General features: G+C 36.1%; 1 protein-coding gene across 4 annotated transcripts in view; it reads right to left on the bottom strand.

Moving 5' to 3' along the window:
• Positions 1-18,676, bottom strand: part of TCF12 (transcription factor 12) — a 402,148-nt gene that overhangs the window by 124,924 nt on the left and 258,548 nt on the right. For all 4 annotated transcript variants that reach the window (XM_008073760.2, XM_008073759.2, XM_021706851.1 and 1 more), the window contains exon 4: positions 3,002-3,066. In XM_008073760.2, coding sequence (XP_008071951.1) covers positions 3,002-3,066 — 65 coding nt within the window. The remainder of the gene's footprint in view (positions 1-3,001; positions 3,067-18,676) is intronic.

Below are 18,676 nucleotides of genomic sequence, written 5' to 3' on the forward strand. Positions count from 1 at the left end.
AAATCAGTGCAAGGATGGGGCTTGAACCTAGGTCTTCTGACTTTAAATTTTATACTTCTTTCTTTGTACCACCCCTAACTAACATTTATTGATCTTCTACTGTATCATCAGGAACTGAGAACAGCACTTTCATATACCTGATAAGTAATCAAATTTGCTTATGGCATAGTCTTATACTATAAAGGCACAGTATCAGATTTAGTATTGGCTGACTAAGCTGCTACCTTAGATCTAAAATCAAGGTGAAAAGAATTTTAAGGTCTTGAAGCAGGCTGGCACACAAGTCTACTCAATGATAAGACACAAAGGCAGTTTACAGACACCTTACACCTACAGGACTCTTTGCAGTTATTTTTGTCGATTATTCATTATCCAAATGATATAAATTAGCTTTTAAAATTTTGTTTTGCTCTGAACAGACTCAGGAGAAAGTGATGGTTAAGTGGTCTATAAAACTCTACCAATAAATTATATAGCTGAGATGAGAAAGTAGATGCTGAGCCCCCAATTCAAGTCATTAAAGAATTCAGTTTTTTTTTTTTTTGAGTTAGAGCCTCACTCTGTGAGGCTCAGGTGATCCTTCTGCCTCATTCTTCCAAGTAGTTGGGACTACAGGTGCAAGCCACCACACCCAGCAAATTTTTTTTAATGTATTATAGAGATGACGTCTCATCAGTTGCCTGGGTTGGTCTTGAACGTTTGGGCTCCAGCAAACCTCTCGCCTTGGTGTCCCAAAGTGTTGGAATTATAGGTGAGAGCCAACATACTCAAAAAGGAATTCAAATTTAGACTATGAAATTCAAACAGTATCTTATACCATAAAAAAGTGAGCTCTCATATCAAGTATAAATTGTAAAAATATTACAATCACGAATCCACATTTGATATGGCTCAAAGGAGAGGATACTGTGGTCCTTATCAATGGTTATTGCTATAACTATATGGAAAAAATTATATATCTTAATTGACCTTAAAGCACTGTTATCTTTCAAAAAGGGTCAGAAAAGCACCTTAAAGGAGGCTAGAAATTCAACTGCTGCTTTCCTATTGATGTACTCTAATCTTAATAAGCACTTATATTTCTTGGTTCTCTGCAAGTTTTAATTGGGCATGAGTGGTGTGCTGGTAAATGTTTAACTACTAGTTTAAAAAAATAAAGTCCTGATTTGTATCATTTTTGTATTTCCACAGTATAAAAATGTCCAGGATGGCCATTCTATTTTTCAATTTTTTTTTTAGAGATGGAGTCTCCCAATGCTACCGAAGCTGAACTTAAACTCCTGGGCTCAAGTGATCCTCCTGCCTCAGCCTCCCAAGAAGTTGGGACCACAGGCATGTACCAATGTGCCCAGCTCATGACGGCCAATTTAAACAAATTGATGTGATATCAACCACTTTGCAAAATTCCAAACATTTAACAAATTTGGCTCTTGTGAGCTAATAAGAGATGGTAAAGCATACCAATGACTATGACAAAACTCTAATCTATATATTATTAAATGACTACAATGAGATAAGTAAAGTTAACTATAGATATGGAAAATGAACTAATCATTATTAGCACCATTAGTGTTTTTATAAACCACTTGGATGAGAATAGAGTATGACTGCTTGGTCAGAAGCCAATGAATCTGAGTATTGATCTAGCGACTATTCCTAACTCTATGATATTTGACAAATCACTTATTCAGACTTATGCCTATTTGTTGGGTTTACCAGTAAGATGATAGTGATAGATGATTTCTAAAAAAATTTCTATGCATGTATACATATTTTATTAAATTTGCATTCTAAGATATACACAAGACCAACATTTCATAAAACTTCCTATTATTCCAAAAGCAGTTATCATGAAACCCTTATGCATTCTAAGATATACACAAGACCAACATTTCATAAAACTTCCTATTATTCCAAAAGCAGTTATCATGAAACCCTTATGTAAGTGATTACATAAGTCAATCAAGCAAAAACAGTATCCATAGGATTACTTTCCGGTTTTAATAATACAGTATTTTATAATGGGAAGGCATATCATAAAACAGCATGCTACATAAAATTCTCTTACAGCCAACTGTACAATTATGATATCTGTATTAAATAATATTATTGATATGACAGTAAAATTGCTCACATGTCCATGTCTAAAATTAGTGTGAGTCTCATGAAAAGCATGCAGATGTCAGAAAACAAATTTAATATATTCTGCCTTTCATTTCTATTCTTTTGGCTTGATTCTGTTGGAATGCTATAGGTGAACTAAATGTTCAGGTTTCTCACTATAAATATATGGGGGGAAAAAAGCAGAGATTGCCCATTAGCAAAAACATGCCAGACAATGCAGAAGAGTGTACAAGTCAGAGGCCTAAAAGTAGGTCAGATGCAAGACTGAAAAGAAAATACCTCCAATTTTAATGAAAGGTTTGACATAACTAGATTAGTCAAGCTATGCAAATCAATTATATATTCTTCATGTTATATACCAGCAATTTTTATTTTCTGTGAGGAAGTATGCAAAAACCATTTTTAGAAATGACAGGAATTCCAGAAAAGGGAAGAAAGATAACTTCCTTGTTTTCAGTTAAAACAGTGATTGGTTATGAATCTTTGGTAATAAACCCAGTCTGGCAATCTGGGGGAAGTGAAACCATTTTAAGAAGAGGGTGCAAAAGTGTTGTGTGTTTATTTTTATTTTATCCCTTTTTTCACTTTGATTCTGTTTGATTCTGTTTTATTCTGCATGTCATATATTATCCAGTTTCACATTCTCTGATCAGCAATGACAACAGCCACCAAGTCTCCCAAGTATGCAATGGCAAGATGGTGACAGCTGTGGTGTGTGTGTGTGTTTTTAATTGCTAAAAAACCATTACATTTAGTCACAAATTAAAGGACCAAATAATGGTGAGACTGGATAATTTCTACCTCCTCTATTAATAAAGACTTATATTATTTATGTGTTTAAAAATCATGACATTACTTTTTTAATCATTAAACTTACTTGGCAGCCTGGTAATCCGGTATCTCTGCTATACAGGGAGAATGAGCCTCTCTCTGACGTTTTTCCTATAAAACAAAGAAATTAACTTTATATAAAACCCCTCGCTTGTTAACAATTTGACTTTTAGACTATTCACAGTAATTATATTGGGATTTGGAAGTAGAAAGAACAAATTAGAAGCAAGAGGATAAAATCCAATAAATACATTTTAAAATACATGCTATCATTCCAGTTAGCGTAAGAGTCAAATTCTGACTTCATATAAAATAGCATGTAAATATTTTATTTTCACTGTTTAACATGTAAAATACATTCAAGGCCAGGGACAGGGGCTCACACTTGTAATCCTAGCATTTTGGGAAGATGAGGTGAGAGGATTGCTTGACCCCAAGAGTTTGAGACCAGCCCAGGCAACATAGCAAGACCTTTCTTCAATCAATCAAGCAATCAATATAGCTGGGCATCATGGCATGCACCTGTAGTCCCAGCTACTCAGGAGGCAGAGGTGGAAGGCTTTCCTGAGCCCAGGAGGTCAAAGCTACAGTGTGTACTGCACTCTAGCCAGGGCAACAGAGTGAGACTCCAACTCAAAATAAAGTAAAACAAAACAAATTCAAAAGAACAAAACAGAAAAGACATTATATAGCCAACAATATGATTCATGTACCCACTAATGAGAATAACATTATCTTATGTTTGCTTCAAGTTAAATGCTTCTCCTTCTCTTCTTCTCTCTCTCAAAAGTTAAAATTAAAAAACAGCACAACCTAGACCCCAAGGTAATTGTTATCAGAGTTGACATGTATGATTCCCATGCATATTTTGTACTTTTAAATAAATATTCGTATTTTCAAACAATGTATATTACTTTCTACATTTAATACATCCAAACAGATGGAATTACCTGTTCTTTATTCTTTTCAAACTTGCACTTGCATGTAATATTGTTTATGAACTACGTGTTGATAATAGATACCTAGTTTGTTCATTTTTAGTGCTATAAAAATGTTCTATTATACAAATAAAACCAGTTTATCTATTCCCCTACTAAAAGATAATTTTCACTTCTTTTTTGGTCATGAGCAGTGTTGAAACAAATTTGCATATGTCTGATATACACACATATGTCTTATATACAATCATATAAGACTTTTTCCAGGACAGACACAAAGAGATGGAACTGGTAGATTAAAAAATGCACACTTTCAGCTTTATAGAAATTGCCTTACTAAACTCTGAAGTCATCATGCCAATTTGATTTTCCCAGCAATGTAGGAATTCTCACTGGGACTACTATCAGCAGTTTAAAAGTTTCATGGCCAAGTGTTAGGAATGGCACAGGCAAGTTTGTGTGAGAAAGCAGAAGATTCAAAGTGCTGACAATTAATAGTAGCATACTCACTCATTTGTCTTCAATATACAAGAGTTTAAGTATGTTTAATAGAGTGAAGTTGCGAATATGATATTGTTGAGGCCCAGAAACCAATACTCCAAAATACAGTGCTTTGACATGCTGAATTGAAGAAGCAGCCGCAAGAGCTCTCTAACACCCCCATCCCTACCCCGTTGTCTTTCAGTCTCTGCTTCTCCCAAACCACAGGATGAAGTTGTTCTCTGAAGTTCCCTCATCCACCTAGAAACTGGATCTACCAAATAACTGCCTTCCCTGAGTTTTCATTATCTTAAAACTCACATCACAGGAAGAGAGACTGAAATCTGTTAATATACCTGGACAGACTTTTGTCACAAACTACTGTCTGCTCTGTGGCCCCTGGGACTTTGTCCTAAGCTACTGTATGTTCCCCAAGCCCAGTGAATCCCCCTGAAAGTTATTTACTACTCCTTAAATTGTCATATGTCTCCCAACTCACCCCCTTCACTTATGAAGAAGGGCATGCAAATATTGGCATCCCATTGGGTTATCAGATAATCATTCTATGATTTCCCCCAAGTTATGCATATCAAAACAATACATTTTGAATGCCTTTTCTCTTGTCAATGTACCTTTTGTCAGCTGATTTTCAGCAAACTTAGAGAGGATGAAGGGGAAGTTTTCCCTTGGCTCCTACAATATAGTTTTAACTAAATAGTCCCTCACAAATAGATATATTGCTTTAAAAAGACTTATATAAAGAGATAATTTAATGATAATATCAAAGATAGAAAAACAATAAACAATGACAAGCCGATACTTTTTCTCCATTCTAAGGTAAAAACAACAATGTCATTAAATCTGACAAGAAGTTATATAAAAGATTTAAAATTATTGAGGTTCTATGAACTTCACCATAATTGTATACGACACACACTGAATTACTAGCTTGTGACTGCATAAAAATGTAGTTTACTAATAAAAAATCTACACAAAAGAATGCTTAAAATTGTTTATTTTATATAGTACACAATTTTAAAAACCTTGGAAACATATAGACTATTATACCATTTTCATGAAAGTATGCATGCCATTAGTCAATGATGTAGAAATCTTACTACTCTAAATATGGCACTTATTAACCCCTTAGATATGCAAAATAATCACTGTAATAATAAAACTAGTCATTACAAAATACTTTAATAATTAGGGATTCATTTGTGAGTCCATTTAAAAAGGCTCTTGGCTATTACTGATGGAGTACATATTTTAGGTGAAGTAATACCAATACATAAAAAATGTAGATTTGCAAAAAATGTTAATAAATGTGCTCCATTTGCTTTACATTCTCACCATTAGGTGATAATGTTCTCTATATAAAGAACTTTAATTTGCAAAATATACATATGAAAGAAAAAAATCACGGAACTTTTGAAGGATGTATCTTTTACAAGCGCGAATGCTTCTAAGAGTCAAGGTGATGCCAGTGGTTTTATATCTACTCTTCTACTTTCAGTAACCTGACCCTGTAAAACCATTAAAGGATTGTACACCTGCAGTTCTGACACATATCGTCCCCTGTGCTCCACCAAAAAAAATCAAAACTCTCCTGAATCAAGAAGATGGCAGAGACTGAAGGGAATGCCAACTCAGAATAATGGATATAGAAGAGATTACTGGGAAAAAAATAAAGGATAGCCAATATCTACAGTTTGGAGGTATCACTTTTTAAATCAAATAAACATGTTTATGAGATATTAATCATTCTCAGGACATGCCAAAAAGTTAAAAAAAAAAAAAAAGGCTACACCAGTGACTTTAGTCATTTACTATAATATACTACCAACTTTGTAGTAGTTTAAATACTCACCCAGCCCTTTCTACTTTGCAAATTCTTCTTCCTAAGCATTATTTCAACAACCAGTAAAGACTTAAAGTTATGATATAATCATTCTAAAATGTATACATGTTAAAAACATCACACTGTACTCCATAAATACATACACTTATTATCTGTCAACTAAAAATATGAATTGAAAAAGACAAAGCTAATTAACAACTTAAGGTCTGCTATATTTTCATTCAAATGTTATTAGTAAGAACTCTTTTTACAAATGCAGAACTAGGCACAGTGACTAGACGCCTGTAATCCCAGCACTTTGGGAAGTAGAGGCAAGAGGATTGCCAAGGAGATCAGCCTGAACAACTAGGCAAGATCTTATCTCTACAATAAATCAAAAACAGCCGTGTATGGTGGCATGCACCTGTAGTTCCAGTTACTTGGAAGACTGAACAAGAAAAAAGATAAATATTAGTTGCATTTTAAATAATGTATAGCTTTAAAATACAATCAATTATCTCTGTGAAGACTACCTGTTGGGTAGACTGCTTAAGAAAATATAAAGTTTTGCCAGGCACGGTTAAACATCTATAATCCCAGCACTCTAGAAGGTGAAAGGATTGCCTGTTCCCAGGGGTTTGAGATCAGCCTAGGCAGCTTGGCAAGACCTTGTCTCTACAATAAATCAAAAAATTAGCTGTGCATAGTGGCACAGTGCTTGTGGTTCCAGTTACTTGGAAGGCTGAGGTGGAAGGATCGCCAGAGCCTAGAAGGCCGGGGCTGCGGTGGCCATGAGCGTGCTGCTGCACTCCAGCCTGGGTTGACAGAGTAAGACAAAAACTCAAAAAAAGAAAGAGAAAAAAAAAGTAAAGTTTTAAACTTACTTTCCTACCTATTAAAATTCCTAACCTTTCTTTCCCTTCACAAAGAATAGTCAATTAACAGAGAATGAAAATTAATTTAACATAAACTGAAAACATTACAAAAAGTTTCTTCTGAAATGAAAAGTTGATAGCTTGTTTTCAAAATTATATATAATGTATTAAAGTGAAATTTTGAAATGCAAATATATTTTTATTTCACCTTTCATTTACTGGGAGCTACTTATTTTCTCACAGACTTAAAAGTTTGGGTACCCTTGAAATGTAATAATGTATTTTCAGTCTGAAACTTAGAAAGCATTCACCTTTAATTCTTTCAAAATTAATTCTCACAAGAACTATTTTCATGAGTTAAAATTAACCATATCGTTTCTGAAAGGAAATAACATGTCAATATAGCCAAAGAGAAGCCATTTTAACACAGCCTAGTTGTCATGTTTTTCTAGCAGTTCACTTTAATTCACCCTCTAATCACTAGCCAAGGACAAAATCATTTTCAGAGGTAGTTATTGATAATTGTTTTACAATCTCCTCTCCAGCTTGTTTTGTACCAATTAGCTTTTCTATTTAAAGCTATTTTCTATTTATTTGCCTCCACCTAAGACCCAAGTTAACCTAATCAGCCCCTGTGATCTTCCTGGCACAGACCTCATCACCATGGCAGCAGTCATGTGACTGACCCACCCATCTGCCTGCTGTCCATCATCTGACATCAGTACCTGTGCTTACCTGCCCTCCATGGTGACATGGAGCAGATCACCATTCAACCACCTTAACAACCTGCCCCCATCAAAGGGGAATGTTTAAAAGCATTCAACTTCAAGTAGTCATTCGCCATTGCTTTGTTAAACTCTGGTGTGTCAGCATGGCTCTTTGAGCTATGGCCACCATGTTTCCTGGCTTTGGCTCTCTCCCCTACACCTTGGGGAGGTGAATCTCCTCTTCCTCTCTCTTCCTATCTCTCTTCTTCTTTCTTCCTCTCTCACTCTCCCCTTCTGTCTTCCCCTCCCTCTCTCTTTTTATTTATAAATGTATTATAAGGACAATTTTAATTGGTAAATTTCGGCTGAACACAGCTTAAGAACTATTAGTAACTTAACATATACCTAATTTCCTTGAAGCACCTACAAAAAAATTGTTGAGATGTTCTAATACAGAGATTTTACTTATCGGCCTCTTAGGCAGGCTTCTCAAAATAATGTTTTTAAATGCATTATATATATATATTATATTGATAAGTAATCATGATCATGTTAAAAATATTACATTTGCTGCATGGTTACTTATTAACACATTAAATAATAAGATCTAGCAGCAGGTCTATTAATGATAACTTCAAAGCATAAATGATAATTTAAGATATCTGTGACAACTATATTATAAAATATCTGTTCTATTGGTGACAAAAACCATAGTTACTGTTAGCACTATTTTGTAATTCTCATTTGAAATTGAAGGACAAGCTAAATTTCACTTAGAAACTGGTAAAAATAAAGACAATTTTTTCTTCATCCAAGTTTACTTAATTCTCCTTCTATTTTGAGATTCACTGGACTCCAGGTTAAGAACCTCAACTTGAGTAGAATAGCAACATATTATCGGGACATATACAGTATAATACATATATGTATATCAAGCCATTAGTCACATAACCTGTGTTCAAAACTAATTTAAGCAGCTAGACTTAAGTGGTTTACATTAACCAGATTCAGTATTTTCTGACCCAAACTAAGAACTGTTCAAGAAATGATAGATGATTTTGACTAATTTGTGATGTCTTTAAAACAATTATTCAAGAAATAGTAAATTACTGACATTCAAAAATTATTTACCCCAATCATTTATGTAACACATATAAACTCTTAGAGGCATTAGCTACCTTAACAAATATTCTCAGATTAAAAAAAAAAATTCAGTCATCTTGTTCTATACCACTAATACACTTTCAGTTGCACTCTTCATTACTTAAGCTCCAAAAGTACAAATTAATAACCTATAAAGAATTCTTCAAAAGATAATTTTGCCTGTATTCCTTTTGACACAGGATACAATCAGCAGTCAAATTGAAGCTGACTTCAATTTGAGAATGAACAAGCATGGTTCTACATTCCCATTCCTCTCCAACCTAATCACAAATATACAAGAACTAACTAGATAGAAGAATTTAAGTTCCATACATTCCATCAAACATTTATGGGCTAGTCATTCAGATAGATGATGGCATTACAGAATGAATAAAACATAAGCCTTTACCCTCAATAAGTGCCAACTAGTAGAAAAGCTTACAGACTACTGGAAGAAAATCAAGTCTTACAAGTACTGCTATAATTTTAGATATTTAGCTCCTTTAATGAGATGCATCTAATCTTATATTTAATTAAAGACACTTATTTAAATGTTTTTTTAATGGCTAATATTTATTTAAAACACACACAGAAGTTAGATGGTTCCACAATCCATGGAGAATGGTGTACAGTTTCACTCTTCCTTCAACATACAAAACTTTTTTTTTTTTTGAGTCAGAGTCTCACTGTGTCATCCAGGCTAGAGTGTAGTGACACACTCATGGCCACCAGAGCCTCAACCTGCTGGGCTCAGGTGATCCTTTCGCCTCAGCTTTCCAAGTAGCGGGAACCACAGGCACGTGCCACCAAGCCCGGCTAATTTTTTTGATTTATTGTAGAGATGAGGTCTTGCCATGTTGCTCAGGTTGGTCTTGAACCCCTGAGCTCAGGCAATCCTCTCGCCTCCGCCTCCCAGAGTGCTGGGATTACAGACTTGAGCAACCGTGCTGGGCAACATACAAATTTAAACCAAAGCAAAGTCACATGTCTGAGGTCCAGATTCAAAATGCACTGTGAGTAGTATTAGAGGAGTGCACAGGGAATGTCTGGGGCTGGGACAATTCCATAAGACCCACTGAACCAGGAAGGGGACTCATATTCTCACTTGAATGGAGAAATATGCACCTTCTAGTCATACTATAAGAGAGATTAGATGAAACTGCCCACCATTTCACAGAAGAAGGATCTCTGAAATAGGCGGCCTAATTGAGAACAATATAGTCTTTTAGGCACATTTCCGGCAAGTGGTTTGGCAAATAAATAAGCAATGCCCTACATGCAGTTTGATTTTTAATCATTCATTCATTCATTTTGAGTTGGAGTCTCACTCTGTTTCCCAGGTTGGTGTGCAGTGGCACACTCACGGCCACCCCAGCGTTGACCTGCTGGGCTCCAGCGAGCCTTCTGCCTTAGCCTTCCAAGTAGCCGAAACTACAGGTGTGCTACCACGCCCAGCTAATTTTTTATTCATTGGTCTCACCAAACTGCCCGAGCTGGTCTCGAACCTGCGGGCTCAGGCAATCCACTTGCCTCGGGCCTCCCAAACGTGCTGGGATTACAGGCTGAGCCACTGAGCCTGACCTGCACAGTTTTAGAGCTGTCAACTTTTCATTTTCATTTAGACCTAGGTTATATTGTTCTGTGACTACGAGGGCAATTGGTCAAGGATAAAAGGAAAATGCACAGACTGGGATAAGTTGATCAAACACCTGAGTAACATGTAAGGTTAGAGAGCTGGGTAACCCTTCCTTTGCCTGAGGGCTAGAGAATGACAAACCAGCAAGTCCTAAAAGTTTCTACTGTGGTGAGAACCAAATATTCAGAAATTCTCATCTCTTATAGAAAGACAGATCACTGGTTTTTTTTTAAAGGCAATTAAATGGCTTGACTAGCTTAAGAAAAAGAAGGGAATAGAAAGATAAGAACTTAAAACACAGAATGGCTAAGAAGAAAAAAGGAAATATAAAAAACCATAAAAGAAGAGAAAAATGGAAACTTTCCCTCCCCAATAACCCTACAATTCCATTTGAATTTTATTACTCCATAAGTGCAGTCACAAGAATACATCAGCTTTTTAAGATAGTCATACCTACTACTGTGTGGGTACAAATTATATCTTTAAAAAATTTGAACCACTGTTAAACCACATCACCCTATCCTGTACTTTCACAAGTGATTTTTAAAAACTTAAATGCAGGATTTCATTTATGCAAACAATTATTTTAAATTTCCTCATATTATCCTAGCATATCTGGGTTTATGTTGAAAATTTCAAAGCTGTAGAAAACAGCAGTGAGAAGAACATGACCAGTAATTGCTGCACCTATTCCTCCATAAGAATTGAAGGCATGCTGACCCTCATGAGTGGAAGAATGAGTTGAAGTGCCTTCAGGAATCTCTTGACAGGTAAGTTATGTAAGTGGGTGGAGTATGTTACACAATGTATCAGGAACCCTGGTTTTAAGAATTCAGATTGTAAGATATAAAACTATAGTCTAATTTTGATAACCTTGTGAGGGGTAGGTGAACTACAGAACCTCCCTTATCCTTTCAGAAGTAAACAGAATTAGCAAATTAGACAACATGACCTCTTCTAGGATCACAGATTCCATTTTTGATGGGACTTAAGGCTACCTAGTCCAACTCCCACCCGAAGCAGTACTACTTTCAACATGAATGCTTTCACCAAAAAGGATCCACCAACAACTGCTTTCCACTTTCTACCTCCCACATCTTAAGGACAATGCTGAAAAGCAAAAAGGCAGGCATTGTGAGTGCTCTGAAAATTAGATCAGCTGAAAGAACTGTGTTGTCTGCCTAGAGAAGAGAGGGTGTGGGAGAAGTGTGGTCGCTGCATGTTTTAAGACTCACGGAGCTATTATGCCAAAAGTGAATCAGACTACACTATTTGGTCTCAGTGAATGAACCTAGGAACAAAGGATAAAACTAGAGAGATGCATTATTTTAGTCTGTTATGAGAAAAGAACTCAAAGAAATCAGAATTTCCAATAGTAAAATAAAGCTGTCTGTGCAGAAAGTTATATAATGTTTTAGCTGTACTTATTAGCGAGGGCTATGTAGAAGGATTAACTCATTTGCTATGAATATATTTATTAATGCATGGGAAGACTGAATAGACATTTTACCAGTCCAGTTTCTACTGCTGAGTCACAGTGAGTTTATGTCTACTGGACATTTGGATGGTCATTAAAGTCTTTTGTGCATTTTTTCTACTAGATTGTCATTTATTAATTGATTTGTAGGAATTTTCCACATACATTGGATACGATACCTTTTATTAAATCTTATGTGAATATCTTTCTGCATTTTTTTACTCTTACGTGTCCTTTGATAAACAAGTTATTCATTATAATGTAGGCTTATTTGTCCATTTTCCCCTTTATGGTTAGCATTTTTTGTGTGTGTATGTGTTATGTACTGTTTAAAAAATCTCTGCCTACTCCAAGGTTAAAAATCTAGTTTTAGATTTTTCTGTTTTCTACCATGAGTTTTACTGCTTTATCTTTTATATTTAAATCTGAATTTGGTTTCTGTGTATGTTGGTAGGGTGTCAAGGTGTATTTTTTTCTCCTTAGGGATAATCAACGGACGTCAGTGCAGGTCACTGAAAAGACAATCTAGGCGGGGCTAGGTGGCTCAGCCTGTAATTCCAGTACTGTGGGAGACCCAAGTGAGTGGATTGCCTGAGCCTGCAGGTTCGAGACCAGCCTGGACAACTTGGCGAGACCTCGTCTCTACAATAAAAATAAAACATTAGCCAGCATGGTAGCGTGTGCCTGTAGTTCCAGCTACTTGGAAGGCTGAGGACTGCTGGAGCCCAGCAGGTCGACACTGGGGTGGCCGTGAGTGTGCCACTGCACTCCAGCTTAAGCAACAGAGTGAGACTCCAACTCAGGAACAACAACAAAAAAAGACAGTCTACATCTTAAAAGTATCACTAGAGATGCTGTATGGAGAATAAACTACACGGGAACAAGTGAGTGAGTAGGCAGAGCAAACAAAGGATTACTAAATTAATCCAGATTAAAGAGAATGATAGCTTTAATTCTTCCAATCCACTGAGGTAGACAAATTAAATCACCGTTTTACTAATGAGTAGGAATTAATTTGCCCAACATCAAAGAATTTGTGAGTACAACTACAATACAGACCTATCTGACACCAAATTCTTATCAGCATACTATACTGCACTATTTTCCAAGGAAGGTTTAGGGTGCAACTCCTATATTCCAATCACATAGGTAGGCAATTGATGGAGCCAAGGTATAGCATATTAATCCTTTACTATTCTCTCAAAGCAGCCTCTACCAATCAACTGATTTGGCACTATACACAAAATCTAGTTCTGCTGAAAAGAGAGACCAATGACAAATCACCCCAAAATGGTTGGCAGCAAAATCCAGTATCTCAAAGATCTGACTACAACATGGTCAGTCATGCTAGTTTCACTCACAAGTAATTGCTACTCTTTTCATTTCTCAGAGTACATGATGATGTTATTCTTGCTTCAAGAGCTTGTCAGAATTTTTATTTAAGAGACATGATCTCTTTCTGTTGCCCAGGCTAGAGAGCAGTAGCACGACAGTAGCTCACTGCAGCCTTGAACTCCTGGGCTCAAGCAATCCTCCTGCCTCTGCCTCCCAAATAGCTGGAAGTGCAGGCACAAACCACCATGTACACCTAGAAAAGTATTTTTTTCCAATCTTGTTCTTCTGGGTTTGTTTCCCAGTCTGTAAAAATGTATAAGTTGGAAAGACTGCAGGTTGCATAATGGTACCCTAAAATATTTTTGGTGTGGCCAATGTAGAAATTTGTTCCATGTGCATAAACTTAAAACTATTTAAAAAATTGCTTGGCAGCGATGAGAAGTCACCTTGCAGAGCTCCTACATCAGGGAAGGCAATTGGCTGAGGGCCCTAGCAGGTGTGCTCTGAAATTGAAAACTGTATACATAATGAAGTTTACTTACTGCAGGCTTTGACAGAGTATGGTGGGAAGACTAAAACAACTCCTTCCGAGAGACATGGCATTCCTTTGTTGACCAAGAAGAATGGCCCACTAAGCAGTCAAGAACTCTTCCATCTTCTCTCCTTTACTCTTAAAAGTCTTGAGATTGTTGTGGGTATGGGCAGGAACTAGTATTTGCAGACAAGTTCTTATGTGCAAGGCACTTGAAAGACACTTTGCTTATATTGCAGGTACCATTGCTAGTTTATTGTTTTTCCTACTAGAAATCCTGTTAATATCAAATAGTAAGTGACTGAAGGAAACTGATAACAGCTGTGACATATGAGAGTAAAGTTTCAAAAATATCCGTAGATCTCAGTCGACTGGTTGGAAAGACCTACTCTATAATACTCTCATGGTGTATGCTCTTTTTCTTTTTTTTCATTTTTTTAATGCTCTTTTTCAAATGAAAATAACGTATCAATGAGGAAACAGCCAGAAACAAAGACATTATGGAAGATAAAGCCTGCTCAGCATTTATTTATGCAGCAGTCCAGTGAATACTTGAAAATATCCAGCAGACTAAAGTTTACTAATTTCAATGGCTACTAAAGAAATAATTGTTGACTTCATGAGTAATAACACAAATTAGAATAGTTTCCCTATTTGTATGAAAGCCAGTATTAATTTTTGTTTACTTTTGTAGCACACACTCATTTGTACTCATAAGTATGAATTAATCATCTGTTACATTAAAAGCTCCATGTGCTATAATTTAAGTGGTTAGCATTAGATTGGTTTTCTTAAAAGATAAAAGCTTAACCTAGGAAAAAATAATTCCTGGATGTTTCAAAAAAGTTAACAAGATCAATAGTACTATGCTCAAAAATGAAATAGTATAAATCATGTGAACTTTTCCGAATTTACTTTTCAGAGAAACAATATGAAATTCTTACATAGGCAAATCTAAATATTTGGGCACAAATCTAAATTTGATGACAGCTTTATGAGCAGACTATCTCTCTCCCCATTGGGTATCTTTGAAAACACATTATCTACTAACCATTTTGCTTATAGAGAAAATGTTTCTCTTCTTTTGTTGGATGAACCTTATCGAAAGTTTCATAAAATCTAAATCATACTAATCATTTGGAGAATCACATAATGCTATCTTAGAAAATGGGCAAATCTGCAATGCTATTGGGTATATCAGAGCAGAGACCTGGGACTTCTGATTATTGGATTCATCTCCTGGCTCTTGCTTTTCTCTCACTGAGTGAACTGGGCAAGTAACAAGCCACTTAATATCAATGGCCCCATTCGCTCTTTTTGGAAAATCAACTCAGTAACATGTACCTCACACAAGACCCACACAGTTTAATTAATGTTTATAAAGTACTTGGAAATTCTCATCTGGAAGATCCCAGGCCAGTGCTAGAATTATAGACCTCATTTTGGTAGCAATCTGCTCAAACTTACCGAAAAAAAATCTGAAAAGGATCTTAATCGACCAGATTTTTTTTTAAGGGAAAGAAAAGAGAAAGGGGGCTTTTAAAACAAATGCCTGCCTATTTTCTTCACAACAATTTGTTCAAGCATTATTGGCTAGCACTTGTGCCAAGCACACTGCTGGCTACATTGAAGATATTTAAATATCTAGTGCCAACAAGCACAGCTGCTGGACTCTCTATGCCCTCCTCTTGTTCACTCTATGCCAAATTACTCACACAACTATGAATGATGAGGCTGCAGCACTGGAAAATGCCAAGTGTGAGTGAGATTAGTGATAAACCAGAAGATCCCTATAGAGGTCAGTGATTAGAAAATTCCTAGTTGTAATCACTTTTCTAACCCAGCCTTTATCTCATCACATATGCCATCTTAACTCTGCACCAACTTCTCATGACAGGCATCAAAACTGTAAGCAGCTTCCCAATCAATAATTCCTGCAGAACTGCTAAAGCACAAATGAAGTATCCTATTATACAGATATGAGCACAGCCAGACCTTAGCAATTTGAACAAGTTTTATAAATGACTTCTTGAGACTTTAAATTCTGAAATGAAGCAGTTCAGGATGCAAACATTTACCAACCCATCTACCTTTCCCCACGCTCTCTGCTTCTCCTCTTAACACCAGATTCACAAATTAAGTATAAACAAGTAGATGAGATGTAGACAAAAAGAGTCTGCCTTCTACCCATTAGAATGCCCAGAGGAGAACATTAAAAATGCAGGATTCAACGTTAGGGTAAGGTGGGTAGGTAACTAAAAATTAGGAATGAATCAACAGGGTAGAATGAGATAAAGAAATTTTGATCCATTTTAGTCCTTTATCAAAACTTTCTGGATTATTTTATGATCCAACTGTGCCATATATAAAATATTTTAAAAGGTATGCATCACAGGCAGCTCAAAATCTAAGTTCTATTTCAACAACTGCATTTTCTAAGTTGTTCTTAAGACATATTTACATCAGTATTGCATTGTTGCTATGCCTTAAATTCAGAGTTTAAGTGTGTTTTACTCACTTATTATCTCCACACTTTCCCAGCCAAATTTTGTTTAGAACTTAGAAATAAAGAGACATTTCCGTTTTTATAGCAATCCAATATATTACAGAACTAGAAATTGTCTTTTGGCTGCATTTCTGGAAAAAAAAATCGTAAATGTGTATCTTTAAAAATAAGCAAGGAGCCTTTACGTCTTAATGTTTATCTCCTCCTCAAATATAAAAAGATCTGAAATAATCTAATTGATGGCTTTCAACTTTCTTGGGACTAAATAAACTGAGCAAGTCATTCAATGCCTTAACCCTAATCAACTCTACTCCTAAATAAGGCTTTAAAAAACAAAAAAAAAAAGGGCAAGCAGCAGTCACATTACCAAATAATTTGGCTGAGTGAAGGAGAGGGAGGCAAATTATCAAATACATCTACTTTTGGCATTTCCTTCCTGACATTCATGTATCTTAATATTCATCCACTTAAATAATCTACTCTTTCTGACACACAGACAATGTTTCCACCAAATCCTTTTTATCAATGCTCCTCTTAGAAATTTCCTGCAATGCACAACGATACACAAAATATTAAGCTTGTTGTTGCAGATATCCACGATTTTCTCACATAGTTCTGTATTTTGCTTGTTTAATTTATACCATAACCTTAACCAGGCAAGGTCAGTATCTAAGTCTGTTTTTTATGGCACCCAGGGACCAGAAGGCAAATGCCACTTGTTCAGAGAACACTGGTCTGGAATTCTATACTTGTTTTATTTGCATGCCAGGGACAGATTCTACTCCAAGGCTTTATCTATGGCATACAGCCATTTGAAGGCAGAGAGACAGCCTAAGAGAACTGTGCTCTAAAACAACAGATAATAAATGATTGTTAATTAGCTAGTTCCCTTGACAGAAAGAACTGGAATAGCAGGAAAGAATCTAGTCAACGGAACTGCTACCATGCACCAACTATCTGGACATAAGCAGGTTAGTGAGACACAAAAACAAAACAAAACAAAACACAGAAATGAGAGTTAAGAAGATCCATTTCTGTCTCTGCTGTAAACTAGCTATGTGACATGGATAAGTCATTAAACCTCTCTAGGTCTCAGTTTTTTTACCTGGAAAATAGGGTGGGGTGGGGCAAGTTTGGATGATCTCTTTTTGTTTTAATGTCCCATGAAACCGACATCCTCATCAACTTTATTATGAATCAGACAACCCCTTTCTGACAGAATGTAAAGTTGAGCACTGAAAGTAGTAAAAAGAACAACTGCTAAAAAATGGTAGGCTTTTTGTAATAATCATGACATGCAGTTATAAAAATGAAACGTATAAGCAAATCATCATACATCTGTGTAATACATTTTAAGATATTTAACTGTACAAATGGTATGTTGAATATAGTAAATGGAAGTCAATATACTTAAAATTGCCAAGACTTCAATTTAGTTTTTAAAAAACTCTAAACGTTAATAAAAAATTCTTGCCGAGGTTCAACATCCTTCACCTATATGATGTAGAAACACAGCACAGTTTGCATACCATAGAAAACATACAACGCCGGGCTCAGTGGCTCAGCCTGTAATCCCCTGCCTTTGGGAGGCTGAGGTGAGTGGATTGCCTGAGCCCATGGGTTTGAGACCTGGCTGGGCAGCGAGACCTCATCTCTACAGTAAATAAAAAAAAAAAATCAGCCGAGCGTGGTAGCGCATGCCTGTAATTCTGGCTACTCAGAAGGCTGAGGTGGAAGGATCGTTGGAGCCCAGCAGGCGAGGCTGCGGTGGCCGGGAGCGGCCACTGCACTCCAGTCTGGATGACCGAGTGAGACTTCAACTCAAAAAAATAAAAAATAAAAAATAAATAAATAAATAAAAATAAAAAAACATACAGCTATAAGAGTCATCAAAAGGAGACTATTCCACTTTGGTGAAACAGATGGAGAAGGCCCAGAAGATAGCCTTAAATCTTTACTCTTTATGATCTGTTAAAATTTAAGTAAAGTTCTTGCTGCATGATAGGTACTCTGAGGATAATATATAAGGTGTTCAATTTTCATTGAGTAGCCTCCAGTACTAGAATGTACTACTTATCCTGCATCTGAGTTTAAAAATGGGTTTTAAGGCCAGTCTCAACCTTTTATTTTTATTTTTTTGAGTTGGAGTCTCACTCTGTTGCCCAGACTGGAGTGCAGTGGCCGCACCCAGCCACCGCAGCCTTGACCTGCTGGGCTCCGGCGATCCTTCCGCCTCAGCTTTCCAAGTAGGT

This window comes from Carlito syrichta, unplaced genomic scaffold (assembly GCF_000164805.1).
Source record: "Carlito syrichta isolate Samal-C Ts95f unplaced genomic scaffold, Tarsius_syrichta-2.0.1 Scaffold316060, whole genome shotgun sequence".
In the NCBI taxonomy this organism is placed as follows: Eukaryota; Metazoa; Chordata; class Mammalia; order Primates; family Tarsiidae; genus Carlito; species Carlito syrichta.